Raw genomic sequence first — 22,299 nt, forward strand, 5'->3', positions numbered from 1 at the left:
GTGAAAATCGACATGGCAAAAAAAATCTCATTTTCGAAAGGGAAGATTAGCACTTTTTAAAAGCATCTAATACAAAAAGCACTTTTATGGCTTTTAAAAAACGAAAATCGAAAATAAGCACCTTTACGCACTTTTTAAAAACGCTACGCACCATGTACAATACTATGACAGAAAAAGTCACTATTTGGAGTGACACTTTAAATAACATCATTTTCAAGTATCCCTTAAATAACATTTTCAAATAAGAATTTTTTTTTAAAATTTGATTAAAAATGTTTAACTGACATTTTCAGCAACATTTGAAGTTCATTAATATAAAGTATAAAAAGATGCTTTTATTAAATTTTTTGCTTACTGCTGGTAGGTACAAATGAATCAGAATATCAGGCTTTATCATGCTAAGTGCCATATTCAAAAGGTTAAGTAGAAATTTTAAATTTCACTTAAGTGAAATTTTTAAGTCATAATTCTAGTGATATTTATTATGGAAAATTAAGTGTTTAAAATGATTTCAGTTATATATAAGCAAGGTTTCTGAACAAAATTAATCAAAAATTCCTAAGACTAACAAACAAGTGACCTCATTAAAAACAAATCAATGAATGTGTTAAAAAAGAGTGACTTTCAAAAGATACCAGCAAAAATTTCATTACATTTTTATTTTTATTTCTCCAGATATTGAAGTTTTATTTGAAAATTTTTGAATTGAGATAAGTAGGGAATCTTTTTAAAACAAAGTAATGAATTTTATCATATTATTTTTAAAAAAACGAATAATTTTTATTAAAAAAATAAATAATAAACGTTTACTTAAAAAAATCTTAAGGATAAATTTCTTTCTCTATTATAATAAAATGAAACCGGGAGGATCTCTATTATAATAAAATTAAACTGATTTCCGAGAGGATTGAACACCTAAATCCCATTCACTAGCTACGGCCCTGCTCAAGATTTCTTGAGAGTAAAGTAGACTTTTTGACCAATTCTTCTAACTTTTATTTCGTTCACTTTAAAATTTAACAGTTTATACAGAATGTTCCATTGAGGCTGTTTTCGATGATAAGTTTTAGAATTTCTGTCGAAAATTAAGAAAAAATAATGCATAAGACATTGCAACATAATATCAAAAGCAATTTAGAGCTTTTATCAATGATTATAAAGATTGATAAGAGCAGTTTGTATGAGAATGATGATGAAAGGTAGATGCATTCCAATCCCATGAGACAAACTAATTTAAATATTAATCCCCTCAATGCCCTTATCAACCTTGACAACAATCAGTCATAGTTTGAAAACGTTTTTTACTTACATAATAATATATGTCGTCTAATATGCATGGATTTCTTTATTCACTTTTATGGGAAGTGAAAACTTATAATGGGACACCCTATGCATCATTCAGTCATGTAGTTAATGCCATTCATGCCATTAAACATAAAACTTTTTTGAAAAAAGAAAAAAAATGGTGGCATGAAAAAAAAAGGACCTTAATAACTGGACTTAACATTTTAGGTGCTAGTTATAAAACTCAGCATTGATCACAGTAATTTCTTCAGAAGAACATTTTTTATCCTTATAAAATAATTAACTTTGCCATCAGAAAATACAAAAAAAAAAGTTGATATCTGAAAATACTAAGGGTGGTATTTCATCTGCAGTTTGTTAATTTACAGAATAAACATAATAAGTTAAACAATTTTTTAGTACAAATAACAAAAATACTTTTAATGATACACACAAAAAATGTAGTAACGATCTAATATATAGTTAAAAAGGCAACAAATATGACAATCAAATACACTGAAAGACATAAGCAATTGTCCATTCATTTTGCTTTTTACATAAAATATATCAAACTTAAAACAATTCTTTAAATAAACAATAGAACTAAGAATTGAAGAAATTGCAGTGCATCATGAATATTTATGCTTATCGTTTGATTCTGATAAGCTCAACATTCTACTACTTAATGATTCTGGCTTAACCATTTTTTTATTTTCTTTTTCTTGCTTTCTTCGCTGATGCTCTGCACGTCGTTTCTCTTGCTCAGCTCTCTTTTTCTCCCGAATCAATGCATCTGGATCCCAATCTTGCTCAGCATCTTCACTGTTTTCCCAATTGCATGGGTTGTCTTCAATTACTCCTAATTCTGGATTCTAAAATAATTTTAAAAAAACATTAAAATTTGTAAGCAAAAGAACAGACTTGAAAACAAATCTTATGTATATTCATTTTTCAATTGTCACATACTTTTCTTGTGTATTACTATACTTGTTTTTTATTTCTTGTTTCTTGTGTATTGTTATGGTTATTATGTTTTTCATGTGGCAAGATAAAATACGTTAATTTTGTCTGATTTTTTCGTTTGACATGCAAATAAAAAGGAAAAGGGATTTTACTGCTTTCTCTTAAAGTTAAGTGGCTTAAAAAATCAATTCAAGGTCATTTCCCCTATAAAATGCGTTAACAAGTTTGAAATGTTCTCTGAAATATTTTGGAAAATAGGGAAAGTGTATCTCAAAGAAAAATTTGTTAAATGGAAAATTCATTTTGCTATTTGGAAGTTTTTTTACGAAGAAATTTCCAAAATGTGCTGGGTTCCTCGAAAAAAATCGCAAAATAGAGAAATTCACAAAATGGAAGTTCATTTCAATAGAAGGCCGACTGTATATATATATTTGACAGAAGGAAAACTCTTGTCTCTAAGATGAAAGTCAAATGTCACAGTATTGAATTAGTTTAAAATTATTGAGTATTGAATTAGTTTAGAAATCCACCCATTAGAAAACCTGAAATCATGAGTTCAGAAAGGGAAAAATTTAAAAAGTTGATAGAAAGAAATAAAAATGAAGGATATAAAACCAAACTAGCTGACTGGAAGTATGAACAAGCACTTAATTATGTTTCAAGACAAGCTAACCGCATCTTCAAAACTAGGGTGTCCCTATCATAGCATAAATCTAAATATTACTTCGCCCTGGAAGACCATCCTCAACTTAATCATGTATTGGACCCTAAATTCAATTTGATATCATTATTCATGAGAAGCTAATGCAGAGATTTGCAATTATTTGAAATTGACTATTAAAATAAATTTAAAACAATTAATTTGAAATACAATTACGTTTCTATAGATACTAACGGAAATATTAGAATTCCAGTAAATTAATTTGTTTACGGGAAATGAAGTTATTTTTTTTATCAAAAACATTAATCTGGGTTTTAGACAAATTTAAAGTAATAAATAAATCAAGAAAGTCTGAAAATAAGTCAAATGGATTAGTTTTTATTAGAGTTAATTCATTTGGATATATACTATTGACAGTATCAATAAATCTGAAGCTATTCCTAATTAAAATTGCAGCTTCTTTTCAAAGTAGTGTAAAAAAAGGATAGCAAGAATATTTGAAAAATTAGTGCAGTGGGGTATGCCAACAATTTGCAGAAAGACACCTTCACCATTAAAAATAAAAATATTAGAATAAAGAAATTAATAATATTTTGCCAATATTCAAAATTGATATCAAAAATATTGCTAAAATCATAAAATTATGAGAAAAGAACACCTTTAAGTTTGTCAAGTGGTAGAAAGATCTTTAATGTCTTAAGACTCAATGCCAGTGATAAAGTTATTAAAAAAATTAATAACTGATTTATTATTTTTAATATGCCAAGTAAACCTGTACCATAAATATGATTAAATAAAAAGTTTAAGTATTAAATAAGCTGATACAACTTTTTTTTTTCTCTGTTGGCTACAGTTTTTTCTAGTTTTGTTTCTTACCATTATTTTCACATTTATAATTGACAATTTTATGCTTTATATTTCAGATCTCATTTGCTTTTTCTTACTCACATCTGGTAAGTCTTGAAAAGGGGTGTCTACTTTGAGCACTTGAAACATGTCAGGAGTTGTTTAGTTATAGATATGTTGAGTTGTTAGATCTATTTAAATTAATTCCATAGATTCTGTGCGGAGTGTATTTATCGACAATGTCAACCTTCATCTATGAAAAGGTACCCCACTACAGAATCGAGTTAACATGTCTTATATACTAGTGAATTGGAATTATATTTTCGTAGTGATAGAAAAACTACAATTCTATAGAATGTAAGCATTCTATAGATAATTCAATAGAATATAAAGATTGACCAATATATTTCATATTACAGAATTAGCAAGAAATCATGTAAATAGTATTAGCTATTTGACAATCATTTACATTAATCAAATTATCATTAGTTACTTATTGAGGATCAAAATTAGAACAAGTTTTGTATCTCAGGGATGAGATTGGCCAAAAGGCAAAAAAGCTGAATTTCCATGTGAGTAAATTTTACTCGTGTGCATCGTTTAATAATAAATTCCTGACAATTTAAGATAACAAACAACAAAAATTGCTATTTTAGTCTGAAAAAATTACATGATAATCAGCAACTGTTTAAATAATTATTTTTCATATGATAAGAATTTCGCATTTTATATCATAAATAACAGCAGCACTATTTCTTAAATTTTAATGCTGATTTAATCAACTCTTTTTCCACAAAAAAATTTAATAATTTTTTAAGTGATTGTTTTTGTTTGCTATATTTTTTTTTTTGTTGCTTAATTTGCTGCAAACACTTCATGCTTTACAAAACAAGTAAAAAATCTTTTAACATGGTCAAATTTCTCGTAATGCAGCTTGTGATTGAGGGGAAACAGATTGGTGATTAATTTAGTCGTTAGCACATCTTCAAACAGCTTTTCACAAATCCTATTTTTTCTTTTTTTACCTGCCTTTGTCACATTCTTCCTTGCAAGCACATAATGTAAGTTCTGAATATGCCTATATATACTAATAATTGTTGATAGAAAAACAGTCACATTTATAGTAACTAATTTTAAAAAAACCTACTTCTTACAAGAATTGCGATAACTGATTTTAAACTCGTGTGAATACGAATCGTTACATAGGTTTTTAAAAAAGCGTAAATAGAAATAGTGATATTGGATTTTTAAATCTCGTATTGTAGTATATTCAAATCGCGTGAATAAGAATCAAAATGTTAGCATATTCCGGGCTTGAGACTTTTAAAAAGCTCGTTTGAAACAGCGACTGTTTGAATTAAGAAAATAGGAACTTTCTGGCGGGCAGGTAAAAATGAGAAAAATCGTATCTTCTGCTCGTAAAAGCGGCGAAAATAGCTAAAATGTAAAAATGTGGAAGGATTGGCAGATATGTACGTTGAATTTTCTGATTATCTTTGAAAATCGGAAATGAATATAATTATTTTATTTCAACGGCTAAATTTTTCGAAAAAGCAATATATTTATTTTAAAAAATTTTTTTTTAAAAAGTTAAACTTTTAGATAATCAGAGTTTTTGATAAAAAGGCTGATATTCGAGACACAAAAGTAAAAAAAGCGGAAATCCGCTAAAAAGCGGAAAAATCTCATCCCTGGTATCTGATATTGCTGCAAATATGAAAAGCATTCATATATGTATTATCAAACACTGTTATAGGTCTGATGATCCAAGACAATTCCCTATACATGTCTTCAACCAAGCACTCAATGTATTCGTCTTGTAGGAATGATATATTCCAAATTGCAATACTTAATAATGTGTGTGTATATGTATATATATATATATATATACACTACCGGTCAAAAGTTTGCGAAAATTTTGAAATCTACAAAAAAAAGTTCTAAATTCAAATGTTCATAGAACTGCGAAAAATCATTCAAATGGCATGAAAATTTGATATGTTTTAATGTGAACTCTTTACAGTTAGTTACATATGATCAAATTGCAATACTTTGTTTTTTGCTAACTGAATCCACCTTTTCATCATGAGTTGTTTCTATGGTGAAAAAAGTTGTTAAGTTTGAACACTTGCCAAACTTGCAAAAAAAAATTTCTGTACTTTCTGTTAATAGAAAATAGTTATTTGAACAGTTCTATGTAAGTCCTCAAAATTTCAAATCGATTTGATTTTTTTTGACGAAGTTATAGAATTTTGAAAAACATGTGTACTTTTCTCGATTTTTAAGCATTCCACATTTGCGGTCCTTTGGTCTATACATCTTCGACCAAAGAACTTTTTAATTTTAATGTTTTCTATATTTTCAAATAATTAATATTGATTATAAAACAAATATTCTTATTTATTATAGTAATTATTGTTACTACAAGGAACTTATTATGAATATAATTAAAACAATATCTCATAGATGTCACATTTCATCTAAAATTTGTTTGTTCTTGCAAACGATGCTCTGATATTTGAATCGAAGTCAGTTATGGGACATTTTACAACAGGAATGGAACTCTATATCACTTGAAGTGATTAATGGTTTATTAGAACGAATGCTATGCATATGTAAGGCTATAATAAAAGCAAAAGGTGGATGGTTCGAGGAATCTAAGATTTAAATGTTAATTTATTTAATTACAAAATACGAATAAGAATATGTTAAATATTTGACCTGTTGTAAATAAAATAGTTTAATAAAAATGCAAATTTTTTATACTATTGTTATTATTTTTTTAGAATTATTTATGTAATTATTGTTATAACTTTTTAATTTAATTTAATATAAAGTAAAAATATCACAACAAAACTAATACAGGTAAGCAATAAATATAAACAATAAATATAAACAATAATAATTACAATAATGAATAAGAGTATTTGTTTTATGATAAATATTAATTATTTGAAAATATAGAAACATAAAAATTAAAAAGTTCTTTGATAGAAGATGTATAGACCAGAAGACTGCATATGTGGAATGCTCAAAAATCGAGAGAAGTACACATGTTTTTCAAAATTCTATAACTTCGTCAAAAAAAATCGAATCGATTTGAAATTTTGAGGGCTTACATAGAACAGTTTAAATAACTATTTTCTATTAACAGAAAGTGCAAAAAATATTTTTTGCAAGTTTGGCAAGTGTTCAAACTTAACAACTTTTTTCACCATAAAAACAATCCGTGATGAAAAGCTGGATTCAGTTCGCAAAAAACAAAGTATTGCAATTTGATCATATGTAACTAACAGTAGAGGGTTCACTTCAGAACATATCAAATTTTCATGCCATTTGAATGATTTTTCGCAGTTCTATGAACATTTGAATTTAGGCCTTTTCTTTGCAGATTTAAAAATTTTCGAAAACTTTTGACCGGTAGTGTACATATATACACACGCAAGCAGAAGTCAATGCTAAGCTGCATGACAGAAGAGTAAACAGAACACATATATAAAGCACAATAAAATATAAAAAGCAGAACAATATTGAATTAAAAGATACAGAACACAAAATTCCAAGTTGCTTATGTTATAAATGGAAGAAAAATATTTAAAGAAATTGTGAACTTAATTTTTTAGATAATGAGCTTTCCAATTCTCAATTATATAAACATTGCCCAGATAACTATAAAACAATTATTAAAAAAAAATTCTTGCTTTAAATAAATTATGTCAAATTAAAAACATTAAAGTACCTAATATTACTATCACCTTAGAGTATCATACAACACTTATTAAATTTCACTTTATAACTTGTGGTATTAATATATATATATATATATATATATGAATGCCTGAGGAACAATTGTTTAACACTTAAACCTTTTATTTAATCATATATATGATTCAGGTTTTATGTGGATTATTAAAAATAGCAAAGCAGTTATTAATTTAATTAATAATAACTTTATTACACACTTTGAAACTTGTGACTTTAAAAATCTTTTTAGCTAAATACCCCTTGACAAACTTAAATACACTATTTCCTCAAACTTTTAGAATTTTAGTAATATTTTTGATATTGATTGGCCAAATATATTATTAATTTCTGCATTTTCTATAATTTTTTTTCTTTTATATATACATAGTGAAGGTGTCTTTCGGAAAATTGCTGTCATACCTCAAAGCACTAATTTTCAAAGTTCACAAAAACGCAGGTTTTTAAGGTAAAAAACCCACCCTACATGGGTTTTTTCATGAAAAGAATGCAATTTTGACCAGAAATAAGTGGGGTTCTTTTCATGAAAAGACGCAATTTTGCCTGAAGATAAGTATATTCTTCATCAAGTATATTCTATGTGCATATGGGTAATATTAAATATAAAAAAAAGATAAATTACATAATAAAAAAATGTAGATTGATTGTTAACAAAGGGATTAATAAAAGGAATGGTTATTAGAATAACTATTTCAGTCATTTTTATGCCATTTAAATGTAAAATGAATTGCATAATGTAAAATGAAATGATTCTTTGTAAAATGTTGGTTATGTGATTAGTTTAAAATTATAAAAAGAACATGTAATTGACTTTAAAGCTAATGAATAGAATTATAAGATTCATTAATGCTAAATATAATAAATTTTTGGTACTTGTTAAAATGTAAAACGTAATGTTAAAATATAAACTTAATCCCAAGCGCTTAACTAATAAGTAATAAACTTAATCTCAAGTGTCAACAATTTCATGAAACTAGAAACGTAAAATATCAGAAAGTCTCTCTTTATTTCCTATTATTGAAATATTTTAACGTAACAAACTATTCACTCCCTATGCGATTTCACAGTTTGAACTGAACTAATCTTAAAATCAAAAAATATTCATTCTAGTCCAGTTGTCATAAGATAAGTAGTGAATAATTGAATATTTAAGTCATAGGTTTTCTCTTTCAGCTGATATTCTGAATTCTGGCTTTTTGCCTGGTGTACGATATTCTACGCTTAATCTTTAAATGAAGATTTTTCTTGTAAAAGGTACAATAGATGAAGACCCGTTGCAGCATATAATAGAAATCTTAATACTCAATACAGAGTTATTATTTTTTTTTTAACTGAAAACTATACATACATTATACATTACTATTTTCCATCGTTTTTTCCATTATATACTCTGAGCAGTGAATCAATGGAAATAAGAAAGCCAAAATCTAAATATTCAATTGGTACTTTCTATCTCTATACTTTCAAAACTTTTTACTTAATAAGAGCAGTTTTCCTTTTTTACATTTTTAATAAAAGAAAATGTTAGTCAAAACATAACAAAACATAAAATGTCTACATAATTTTTTAGGGTGATAACCTCAATAATTAAAAAGTTATCACTCCAAAGAATTCATAGTTTTGAAATTTAAAATAGTACAGTATTTTTAAGTGTCAATGAAAATTCCGCTTTTAACAGTATTTACCAAGTTTTTGGAAACTACTTACAAATATTTTTATTTGTTGTTATTTGAGATTTGTCTAATGTTAATACAAAAACAATAAATGACACAATCCAAAATATTTTTAAAAAGAAGTCATTGTGCAATACCCAACATTATCTAATATTAAAACTTGATCTCTGAAATAAAAATGCATGATATAACTATACATTATATTTTCCATTTAATGCTCATAAAACTTGATTGAAACTAACTTTCATTACATTGCAAAAGTTAATAAAAAAATTACCATAACTATTCGAGTTGGATCCATGGCTAATCGATTAACGCTTGCTTTTTCATGTTCTCTTTCATTTATACCATTTCTGATCACAATCTAAAGAAAAATTTTAAATAACAAAAATTCAAAGCTTGAAAAGACATGAGACATACTTAAAATTAAATTTTAACACCACTAAATAATTAGTAATTAAAAATGTAATGGTAATAAAAATATTTATTAGTATCTAAATGTGTTAATCATAAAAATGCAATAAGATTTAATTTTTACTTTAAGAGCTGTACCTCCTCTTATGATACTAGGAAACAATTTTAACAAATATAAAATACAAACAAATTCAGTTTTTGAACTACTCACTCTAAACTCGTTCGTTCCTCAAACAAAAAAAAGTAGCTTTTATCTAACTCATTAGAGAACATAACTTTGCAAGGAAACTTCAATCAAAAAGTTAAGTATTGTAGCTTAGTGAATGACCTCATTACTAACTCAATTTTTTAAAACATGGAATAAATAAGCAATCGAAAAAGAGTTCCTTTTTTTTAACTGTGTACCTTGTCGAATTTGAGGTACGGATACAATAAGATTTAATAGGTTTTATTACACAACTTCCAGGATCCACAATGTTTAAACTAGTTCCAGGGACATAACTTGATTATTACTTCAAAAATATTCAGATGGAAATAAAAGTCTATTATGTTTTAAACACTCAAAAATAGGCACCCATTTTTAAGACTTGCCAGATGTGTGACCTCAATAGCAAACTTCTGCAATGTGTTTGCAGGTGTTAGCTTAGAAAGTTTGAGATAAATAAAGTTCACCAGATTATGGGGATCTTTGCTATTTAACAAAATGCAAAAAGTGTTAAGTGTTGTCCTAGAACTTATCATATCAACTTTTCTAACAGCTGAGTCTTACTAATACAAGAAATAGCAGAAACTCCAACTTCTGGTCTGATTTTTCAGAAGTAACCATGAAAATGTTCAGTAAATTTCCAGCTCTTTCAGTAATATTACTACAAAAAGTATATTCACAAATTTAAGACATTATGAAATAATTAGTGATAAAAATTAGCAATTTTTATGCCTTTTGAAAATTTTGAGTGTCATAATACTTTGTTTAAAATATATTTATATATATATATATATAATTTTTTAAAAAAACTAGGTGGAAATAGACAATAACTCAATAAATAACTGTAACAACAGCCTAAAAATGATCGGAAACTGACGTGGATTCATGATGGAATAATGTAATTGCTCTTTGAAATTAGCCCATGTAATAACACTGTATAAAAAATATTGAAACTTGAAAGATGATGTGAAAATGGCTGAAAAAAGATCTGTAAACGACATTGAGTCCCAATGAGATCGAGAATCCAGTGCGTCAAAAGAGATTATTCAAATACGAAATTCACAACCAAAATAACATACTAAAAATTTCTGAAATTTGAAAAACTACATGGAAATGAACTAAAATTGCTGGGGAAATATTTTGAATTTATGATGGAATCATTGCAAATCAGACATGCCAAAAAGTGATAATTTAAATTTGAGTATAAAAATATTAATGTATTAAAAATACTGGATGAGAAAAAGTCTGACAGAATGAACAGAAAATGACCTAGACATACGATGGAATCATCACTTCAAAAGTGATAACTTATTTCGTAAATCACATATGAAGATTCTATAAATCTTGGAGAAACAGCTAAAAATGTGATAAATAGCTGTCAATGAACGATAAAACAAAAAAATACAGATTACAATGGAATAACCTTGAACTAGGCATGTCAAAAAGTAATAACCTATATTCGAAAATTATGTTTCGTAGTACATTTGAATTTGAAAAACCGAACAAAATGAATTAAAAAAAGGAGAAACAGCCACAGAAAAAAACTAGCAAAATCATACATTTCCATGAAATGGGTTATAATTCCCATAGCCCATAGTAACAAAGAAATAGCATGGAAATTATGGAAAATCCATAGTACCTGGAATCACTGCATTAGTGATGTATTATTAAAACAATAAATTAAATCTTATAATCAAACTCTAACACTTTTACTTTGAAACTCCAAAATCATTAAGAAAAAGAAAAATTAAAACTCTCCTGCATCTGCCAATATGTCATCCAATTTCAATGAGGTAGTAAAGATCAAGGATCCATAATTTTGCCATGCAAACAAACCACTTTTACTTCCCAAGCAAAACTAGTACTCATCAATCTGAAGAGAGGTTTCAAGCGACCACTGGGGATAGAAACTCAGTTCTTCACAATAACAGCTCAGTATCATAAGCACTGTGTCATTATTATTATTATTTCATTACTTGTAAAACTTATAATTCTTTTTTCTGGAAATATTTCAGCTTACGACTAATACAAACAAAAACTAAACTGTTTAATTTTTAAGAAATAACTTTTAAAAGAATATTGATTCATGGATCAACAAAGTTTTGCTTAACAAAATGCATTATCAAATATGTCAACCAATTACAGCAATACATTTCAGAATGCTTTGTTTTAAATATCTTAACCAGCGTCAAATCATTAAGAAAGAGAAAGAAAAATTAAAACACTCCTGCATCTGCCAATATGTCATCCAATGAGGTAGTGAAGATCAAGATAGATTCTAACTACTTTCAGAAAAAAAAGAGAGAAAAAAAAATTGGTAGTTATTACTGATATCAATGGAGTTACATAATGCCATGTGATCAATGCATGACAGTCAGAGACATACTTGGATTCTTTTCATAGAGTGAAAATACTCCTTGACTTTCTTTTGAATAGTGAAATTCATTTTAGAGGAGTGAAAAAAATTACATTTTAAATTACAGAGGCTGACTTTAAAAAAAAAATAGCCTATAAGACATTTTTTGCATTAAAAATGAAATAAAAAATTTAAATAAAATATATCAATTTCATTACAATTTTAATAGATTTCTTTTTCTTTTGCATTTCCCATGATTTTACAGCATTATCAAATTTGAAATCAAAAACATTTCCATTTTGTATTTCAAATTTAGGTCTTTGCTGTTCAAAATATTATTTCTAACTGTTCTTCAGTCAATTTCTTTTTTAAAAAATTTCATCATGTTTATGATTAAAAACTCTCTTTCACATTCAGTTGTTTACAAAGGTATTGCTATTGCTGTAGCAGAGTTTGGATGTAATTGAAAACAGATAAAAAAACACCAGACATTCCAACCAGATATGCCACACATACCAAAATTTGAAATTTTAAATCATAAATGAGCAAAATTACGGTAATATAAATTAGTTAATATTTTCTTAATCTAATATTTTTAAAGTAGAGTCTCAAAATCCTCAAAACCTCATTTAAAAATTCCATGATATGACTGCATTTTTGTTTAACGATTATTTTTAAAATCACACCAACGAGACGAGTTAATAACAGTAAAACTACAAAAGTCCACCATACAAGATTTGTTACAACATTTTCTTAAAATAATAAATAAGCCCAGGACCCCTGAATTCATCACCATAAAAACTTCCTAATATAAAATTATTAATTGAGTTTTTTTTGCTTAGAATAAATTAATTCTCACAAAGTGAAACAATGAAACTGTAAGTAAAGTTAAATGCCTGAACTATGTATACAATTAGAAGCCAGTCCCTAAATGAGAGCTACAAAGTTTTTCAATTTCTACTAGCATTATTAATTTAAATAAAAAGATATTCCATTAAAATTCCTAATACAGTAGAGAACCAATTATCCGGGATGCTCGAGTGCATCGCTATCCCGGATGTCTGAATTTCTCGGTTTTCTGGATCGACCAAAAAGTGTCGTTAATCAATGTTTTATCGAACCCGAATTACAAGGAAAAAGTGCAACACATTTTTAAGTAAGAGAAAAAAGAAAAACATTCCTAAATTTAAAAATAAAAAAAATGGTAGAAAAATAACATTTAAAAGAATAAAAAAAATTACAAGTTTAGACAAGAAAAACAAGTTTAAAAAATACAAAATTCTCATACTTACTTTTTAAATATAATTACAATTCCCAAATTAACTAATATAAACAAAACCAATGATTAAATAACGCAATATATTTCATACCTAATTATACAGGGGAGAAAACGATAAAATAAAAGTAAAACTTATTAATCAAAATAAAAACAACGAAAACCGAAACGATAGTAAAATTTAGGCACTAACCTAAATATTAAAACCACGAACAAGGCAAGATCAATAAGATCAACGGAATTAAAAAAAGAAGAAAAAAAAACCTAATGATAAAATTTATGAATTAATTAATTGAAATTAATTAAATTATTGAATGCTAAAAGAATTAATTTATTGAATGCTAAATTTATCATGAAAAGAAAAAAAAATCAAACGCAGTGGAATCAGAAAAACAAAACTGCAATCTGCTTCATAAAATAATCGTATGTTTAAATTAATAAACAATCCTCCTTTCCTCCTCCCAAAAAAACGATTTTTAACGAAAGCAGTTGTGATTCCACATCAAGAAAAACTTGCAAACGATTCCGCACTTCTAAAGAATTAGAATTTATTCAAAAGAAAAATATTTTATTTTTATTAATTAATTTGTTAATCAATGTCAAATAGATAAATATATTTTTCTCTTTAATCTTCTGTTCACTGATATGCACGTGTAAAGCAATTTCCCCACCCCCTCGAAAAATAAAAGAGAAAACAAAATCAGCATGCCACTTCTTTGAGTTTGATTGACGGCCTAAAGGAGAAAATAATACATTCTTCCCTTCCCTGCCTCCTCTCGATCTGAACATCTTAAAGGTCACAGAAGAAATGACGTTTCGCTGGGAAAACGGGGAAAAATTCTCCCCTTCCTCACATTTTCCTCTACTCAACTTCAATGACGAGTCCAATTTCCGCTTTTTTTCGTAATCGTTCCAGTTTAAAATGGCGGGACAAAAGAGCAAAATGTTTCCCGGTTATCTGGATATCGGATAAATGGTTCTCTACTGTATTTCGATTCTTCAAATCTATTTTTTATAAATCTGCATTTGTATTCTTAGAAAATAGGATGTTCTGAACACAGTCAAAAACTAGAACTCTGGAATAAGCAAGCATGATTTTAGAAGTTCATTCCATCAAAATAAAGACTAACTGAAATCAGTATCATTGGGCATGAGACTGTTGCTCGAAACAAATTATAATTGTGAAACTATACAAGCCCACCATACCAGATTTGTTACTGCATTTGCTAAAAATAATAAATAAGTACAGAACCCCTGATTTCATAATCAAAAAAAAAAAAAAAATTATATAAAATTTTTAATTGAGTTTTTTTCCCTTAGAATGAATGAATTCCTAAAAAAGTTTAAATAATGACACTGTGGATAAAGTTATATGCCTGAACTAAACATACAATTAGAGGACAGTCTCTAAATAGAAGCAATCGAATTTTGCAATTTGTACTAACATTATTAATTAAAATGAAAAGTTGTTGGATTAAAAATTCAAATATTTTGATTCTTCATTCTGTTTTTTTAAAAATCAGCAAATATATTCTTTAAAAATGGGATGTTCTGAACTCAGCCAAAAACCAGGAATATCAGGACAACTACCAACCCTGGAATAGGCAAAGCACGTTTTTAGAAGTTCGCTCCATCAAAATAAACTGCAATTAGTATCATTTGACATAATGCTATTGCTCAAATCAAACTAGTGATTTACTATAACAATAATCAAGCAATTTTCTCAAATACTTATCCTTTAAAAGGAGCTGCAAAAATATATTTACCCAGTATCAATATTAAAACTGGACTGTATTGATGCAGTTTCAAAAGGCACCATGTTAACTAACATAATGTTTTGTACTTCAATTAGCACAATTAATTTTTTTATTTAAATTTTTACCTAATAGTACAATAAAAGAAGCATCGTTAGTGATAATAATTTGGCGATTTTTAACGTTTTTCCAAAACAAATTTATGCCATTTCTCCATTAATTTTGTATTATTGTGCAATACCTTTTTTAAATTCAATTTCTACTGATTTTTAATTATTTAGTTTTACAGAAACATATTTTAAAAGCATAACTATAAACAAAATAAACATGTAGTTTCAGAAAACTTTAGAAATGCTAATTTGTTGATGAAGTTTGGTACCATGTTAACGATGTTGAGTTTCTTCGATAAAACAAATAAATAATAATTAAACAATAAAGAACATGCAATAAACTCCTTTTTTAATGAAATAGAGTTACAAAAGGGCAAACATTGCTGATATGATCTTTAAAATAATTTAACAGAATCATCTGCATTTTAATTTACATCAATGGCACAAGCTCAAAGCAAATGAAAAAATCCCATTTTTCATTCCACATTTCCAAGCTTCTCCCAAATAATCTAATTGAAATTTTTTAACAATTTTTAGGAAAAGGGGCTGAAATTGTTCCTTCCCTGCTTTTGAAATTGCTTGCTGGCGCCAATGATTCTGGAGTTATAAGACAGACACACAAATTCTTCATTTAATTTTATTGATTACCAGTTATGCAGCAGCCTGAAGAAGTCATTTAATTATTTTTAATTCTACCTTCAAAGTATAATCAATAAAACATACAAAAATAAATTTATACTTTTTTTTTAAAAAAAAATTCAATGAAATATGTTCATAAAAACATAGAAATATCTGTCAAATGTGAAGTTTTTTGACAGGTAAGAAAAAAATTTAATATCTTTCCAACATGTTTATTTTTACTCAGTTAAAAATATGCTTTGCCCACAATTTTTTTCATTGATTTTATTGGTCCATGAATAAAAATCTATTTTAAACATCTTATTTTTAAAAATATCTTATATTTAAAACAATATATTTAAACATCTTATACATACAAACATCTCATATTTAAAACAACATCTTATTTCTTAAAAATATTAATTAATAATATGCTGGCACATGACATACTGAAACTAAATACATATTATGTTTAAAAAAACACTAGATTTTAATGTCACAATAGAAAATCTAAATATAGTAAAAAATAATTCAAAAAATGTAAGAGATATAAGGTAAAAGTACCTTAACTTATAAGTTTTTGAATAAAGGTAAATGTACTCAGTGGCTCCCATCCCCCCCCCAAGCTCTTGGGTGCATTCATCCCCCCCCCCCAAAAAAAAATTTGCTAACTTCCCCCTTCCATGTTAGCTTGTTCGAAATAGTGCTACTTTACTTGCATTGCCAGTTGCTTCTTTTATTTATGTACTTAAAAAAAAATTCTCATCTAAATTCCCCCCAAACTATTCGTTTTATTTAGCGTAAATATTCCCCCCCCCCCAAGCTTTAAGTGGGCTCATTTTGCGCCCACCTTCCCCCCTGATGGGGGCCCCTGAATGTACTTGATATAAAAAATTTGAGTAAAAAAGTTATCAATATACTATGATTACAACATTACTAAATTAAATACAAGTAGTTTTTGTACCTTTTTTGGCTTTCTGATTTGAGGGACCATATCTTTAAAAAAGTCTTCCTGACTATTTTCATCTGTTTGAATAGTATCTTCATTAGAGTCCACACTTGGAGCAGGTGGATTTAAATTTTTTTGCTTATTATCATAAGACCAAGTTTCCCACTGATAATTATAGCTTTGGTTTTCAAATAGAGCATCCTATGAAGAAATACATATAATTAATAAAGGCACAAAATCCTTTTTTTTTTTTTGTATTATTAGTAGTCTATATAGTTTATATGATATTAGTAGCATTGTTTCTAATAAAAAATACCAAAAATTACATTATATTTTATCATGTAATCAATAGATTTTATTTTTAAACAAACTATAAAACTGTCAGGAAAGAATCAATGAAACTACTTACTCTGATTTGTTCAGTTTCAGTTACATGTTCTATGGTCATAGGCAAAACATATTCTGTATCTTTTTTACGTCTACAGCAAATTAATTTCCTCAAAGATCTTACAATACTTAATAAAAAGTGTCCAATTCTGAACAAAATGGTCTTCAGTGTATTCATTTTGAAATCTATCAAATAACAGAAATTAAACATGCATCAATCACAAAACAAAAATATAACACATAAAAAAACACAGAACTGTTCAGAAATCTTATGTAAATAACATGAAATTTTTAATAACTTATTTTCTGATATCAAATCTTATTAAAACTGTCAAAACCTAGGATAAGTGTCATGAAATCATAGCGCATGAAATTTATTTTTACAGTATATTTAAAGCATAAAATTACTAGGTGAGTCATTGATTGCCTGATATAAATAAGAGAACTGTTTCATATAGATTATGCATCTATTAAATAAAATAAAAAAATATTGTTTTTATGTTGAAAAATAATATGGATGCAGTATACGAAGAAAATTAGAAACAGCTCAGGAAAGAATTAGATGCAAATTTGAACTTCCTTATAGAAGTTTCTCAAATTAATACCCTTAACTCTATGACAACAATGTAAAGTGGAAGTGGGCAAACGTGAGAGAAAAAATTGTCGAACGTAATTTAAACGCCTAACAAAATATATAAATATAATTTAATATATAAAAATATAATTAACAATAAATATGTCTTAAAATAGAAATTATAGTTTTGAGCAGAAGAAAAATTTTCACTAGAAAAATTGAAAACTCAAATGCACTTTAGTAACCTTTAAATAATGCCGACGAAAACTTTATATAGTATTACTATTTTTATATTTACATTATTAGAAGGGATTTAGATATTTTATTCCTATAATTTGTCAAAAAAACATTTTTCTAATTTTAAAAAATTTTTATTAGTAAGATTTCTGTATTGGTACCTGCTCAAAAATAATCATCAAGTTTTAATAACTTCCAGGCAGTGTCACACGAAACCAGGGTTGGGTTTTTGACGTCAAAAAGTGGTTTTTGACATGACAAGGGTATAATACTGGTTTAAACCGTCAAAAATGTCAAAAACTGAAGTTTGCCAAGAAAATATATAAACTTCAAAACTACCAACAGTTGCCATGCATTATATTGAAATTTAATTATACTATAGGTAATCAGCAGGTTTTAAAATATTTTTTAATTAAAATTAAGGTAAAATAACAGATTTAAAATCTCAGAAATTTATATTCAAATACATGTGCAGAAAAATTTTGCACAAAAATTTTTTAAATATTTATATTTAAAAAATTTTTTTTTTCTTTTAGATACTTAAGAAAATTAAAAGTTTATTACTATGCATTTTTGACATATAAGGAACATATAACTAATATTTATAAGGAACTTACAAGTTTTGTTGTATAAATACAAACTTGATATAAGATACAAGTGTATAAAAAAAAAATTTTAATGTTATACCGAATATCTTTATTATCCAGTATGTTAATTTGAATTTAAAAGTAGTTATATTTATGAATAATGATAAATATAATTCATATTGTTTATTATATTTATTTATAATTATTACACTTATCATTTTAAAACAATTTTTATCTCTTAATTTTTTTTTCTCCACTTGTATTAAGAATACAAATAATGCATATCTTGAAAGCAAGAAGTAATTATTCAACAGCTGAATATTTAGATATTCAACAAAACTATATCGTATTCAGCAAAATGAAATTCACAAGTATTTGGATAAACTAAATTTTCAGCATAGTAAATGAATAGGCTGAATATACTGTAAATCGACACTAACTACTTTGTGTATTTAACAGAAAGCACTTAAATTTGTATTGTCTTATGTTAAAAAGATTATTAAGAAGATTTAAAAGAATATTAAAAAGATTTCTCTTTAAAAGAAGATGTCTAATGTACAAAACTGCTAATGTTTATCTTTAAAAATGTCTAATTTTTAGTATAATCTATACTATACACTAAATTTGGTTATAAATAAATTTCTTAATAATATCACTGCAGATTTTCAATAACACATGAAAATGAATACATAATATTACAAAAGATGTGAGTTTTCAAAAGTACAAGATTTTGGTTACTATTCAAAATATAAGTGTTTCTTCAAAATTTTAAATTTATTTTTTCTAGAACATATTTAGAAACACTATCCTTTAAAAAATATATAAATTTTATGTATTAATTAAATTTCACATATGAATATAGGTTTTTGACATTTTCGACATTTTTGACAGTGAGGTTTTTGACGTGACGGTTTAAACCATGGTTTAAACTGTCAAAAACTGTCACATGTCAAAAACCTGCCAACCCTGCACGTAACTAAAAAAAATAATAAAAACAGAGAGGACTAACTCGATATGTATAACTCGTAGCCACTCCTGGACAAACTACAACATATACTTTTCTCCTTATTTTAGAAAATTTAAAAACATTTTGGCACTTTATTTATAGTAGTTGGCACAAACAGATACTAATATAGTAACATTCCCATCTTAAAATCCAAATTATAACATTAGATTAATTTATAGACAGATTAAATTATAAATTGTTACACACATAAAAACATAAATGGGAAAGTTTCCATATCGTGATCTGTGGCAGAATAATCTTCATATCTTGGCAACTTTCGAGCAGCAGACACTAGATACTAAAAATAACATCTTGAAAGGTATCTGTTAGTAACCTCCCTGGCAAACTTCTAACATGCTTTCTTTAAAAAAATTGCAAGTTTACTACCAATGTGGCATTTAGGCAATTGTAATTGGCTTGACAGATTACTATACGGAAATATTTCCACATAAATTTTAATGTTATAAAATAGAGCAGGATTCTGGGAAATTGCATATATACTAACTCAACTTTTGTAGTTTTATGTTTTGCCTTCTTTTTAGAGAGAATAATGGCATAGATACTTAGATGATTATTAGAATCCATAAAGTTTTTACAAATTATTTTTAAAATTTAGAGTGTCTCGTTAAGTGGATTCTTCTGTCTAGTGAACTGTCGCGACAACTACAATTACCAAGGAGCCAAATGAGAGATATTTCCGTGTTGTAATCTGTAGCGCAAACTACAACTGTCAAGGGACCAAACAGATTTTAAATTTGCAAACTTTTTTAAACAAAACAAGTAGAAGTTTGCCTGGAGGTGACTATGAGTTATACCCTACAAGTTGGTCCCCTACTAAGAGGTTTTCATTTTCTTTCCGACATTTAAAAGTAGTGCGAACTAGTAGAGTAAAAATTTGATACTTTAAAACTGCATTTTATTAAGTTTTTGACTCGCACCTTCTATGTGACGATTTTATCTACAGTTGAAAATGTCATAAACTTGTGAATACTGGCATATATGACAGGAATCACCTAGATTATAACGACCACTTCAGTTATATATTTAAAAAAAAGTTTATTAAAACATATTACCCAACTGTTACTTACTTTGTAAAAGAAGTTCTAAAATAATTCTGATCACTAGATAATAGTTTAAATCACTTTAGACAAGCGTTTGATCGTTAAAAATTACAATTACAATGATTAGAGAAACATTTAAGAACTTAGATTAAATAACTCTGTTTATTCACATAATAAATAGTTCACTCATGAAAAGCAAAAACAATTATTTCATCCCGTCGGCGATGTCACGCATATTGCTCTGTCGTAATTATTTCAAAATAATAACATTATAGAAATTATTAATGCATAAAAATTAAAAACACATCAGTACATAAATTGGTAGAGCTATTCTGAAATAAAATGGTCAAAATATAATTATACAAGGTGTATTGCTTAAGATGTATTGCTGTGTTAATATTTGTTGATATATATTTTTTAGATTTTAACTATAGACTAAGAGAAGAAGAGATATGAAGACCATAATAAGTTTTTTAATTTACTAATTTTTCTTTTCACAGATGGCGCTGCATGAGTTTTGTAGGCTAAGCAGATATCATTTAATTAAGATGCATTCCAGAGAGTCCCGCAGTGGACTGATCGTTAAGACACGGTTCCCAGCAGATCACCGAAGTCAAGCATCACTGGCTACGGTCAGTGTGCGGGTGGGTGACCACTTGGATCAGTCTGCGTAGGGACCGAGGGTGTGCGGAATTGGTCCTCGTTAAACTGTGCTACCGTAAAGTGCTCGACTTCGCGCGCAGGTCATCGGGCTACCGAAGCGGGGGTGCCATCCCGTCTGCAGAGGATCAAAATTGTGATGGCATGTCTTCGGATCATCCTCAGGGATGCTTCCCAAACAGTCGCCAATAGCCCATTGTGCAGCTCTAGTGCGACGTAAATTAACAACAACAACAATTCCAGAGAAAAACGGAAGGAACATTCACCCTGCTTGCGATTCGTATATGCGATCGCAACACTCGAATGCGCCATCTGGGGAGAAAACTGGTTCCATGCCACCGGCCCTTCTCCCTTCCTTCTCTTTTCAGTTGTATAGGAATGTACTACGATATTTACCTAATATATTTCGTTTTTAATTAACAGAAGTATATCTTAAAACTTCCATAATGCTTTTTTTTTTGGAACTATGTCTAATACAGTTTTCAGTTCCATGTAGTTTCCCAATTTAAAAGATTTTAATCTATATGAAAAACAAAAACTAACGTACTTCCTTCTTCTATGACTCTCCACACGCTACGGGGGAAAGCAATAAGTTGTGCATAGAAACTAATTTATTTGATCGACTTCTTACATGCGACAATAGATTTGTGAGAAAAAAATTAAGGCTGTGAAATATATTATTAAATTAAATGGAAAAATGCTCGAATGTTAACTTTTATAAATTGAGAAATCAAATTCAATCCCAATTTTAAAGACATCCTATAGCTGGGAAGCTCGCTGTCCGTTATCAAAATCCATTCAAAAGCGTTAATTGGGATTCAAATCATAATTGATTTATTTTCCAATTTAAATCTTTATCAATATAAAATTTAACCCCTGTTAGCAAACATTAACAGGATTTTCAATTAAGAATTTC

General features: G+C 27.4%; 1 protein-coding gene across 3 annotated transcripts; it reads right to left on the bottom strand.

Annotated features, from left to right (window-relative positions):
- Positions 1-972: 972 nt before the first annotated feature.
- On the bottom strand, positions 973-21,583 carry LOC107451036 (uncharacterized). Of its 3 annotated transcripts, none has more exons than XM_016067005.5 (5): positions 20,751-21,583; positions 17,281-17,444; positions 16,887-17,072; positions 9,467-9,553; positions 973-2,156 (listed from the first exon to the last, which is right to left on the bottom strand). In XM_016067005.5, exons 2-5 carry the CDS (start codon positions 17,434-17,436, stop codon positions 1,914-1,916), a joined length of 672 nt encoding a protein of 223 aa, XP_015922491.1. In that variant the 5' UTR covers positions 17,437-17,444; positions 20,751-21,583; the 3' UTR covers positions 973-1,913. The 3 variants fall into 3 exon arrangements, with proteins under 3 accessions (XP_015922491.1, XP_087011598.1, XP_071043431.1); XM_087155472.1 differs by having other exon boundaries at positions 21,206-21,524; XM_071187330.2 differs by lacking the exon at positions 20,751-21,583 and adding an exon at positions 20,601-20,675.
- Between the last annotated feature and the right edge of the window lie 716 nt (positions 21,584-22,299).

This window comes from Parasteatoda tepidariorum, chromosome 11 (genome assembly GCF_982258835.1).
Source record: "Parasteatoda tepidariorum strain Cologne lab strain chromosome 11, Ptep-v5.0, whole genome shotgun sequence".
In the NCBI taxonomy this organism is placed as follows: domain Eukaryota; kingdom Metazoa; phylum Arthropoda; class Arachnida; order Araneae; family Theridiidae; genus Parasteatoda; species Parasteatoda tepidariorum.

Excerpts from the sequence above, each read along its gene's own strand:
- LOC107451036 (XM_016067005.5), bottom strand. The coding sequence starts at position 17,436 with ATGAATACACTGAAGACCATTTTGTTCAGAATTGGACACTTTTTATTA. Across the intron at positions 17,073-17,280 it reads CTGAAACTGAACAAATCAGA|GATGCTCTATTTGAAAACCA; the intron begins GTAAGTAGTTTC and ends ATTTCTTCATAG. Across the intron at positions 9,554-16,886 it reads AAATCAGAAAGCCAAAAAAG|ATTGTGATCAGAAATGGTAT; the intron begins GTACAAAAACTA and ends ATTTTTCTTTAG.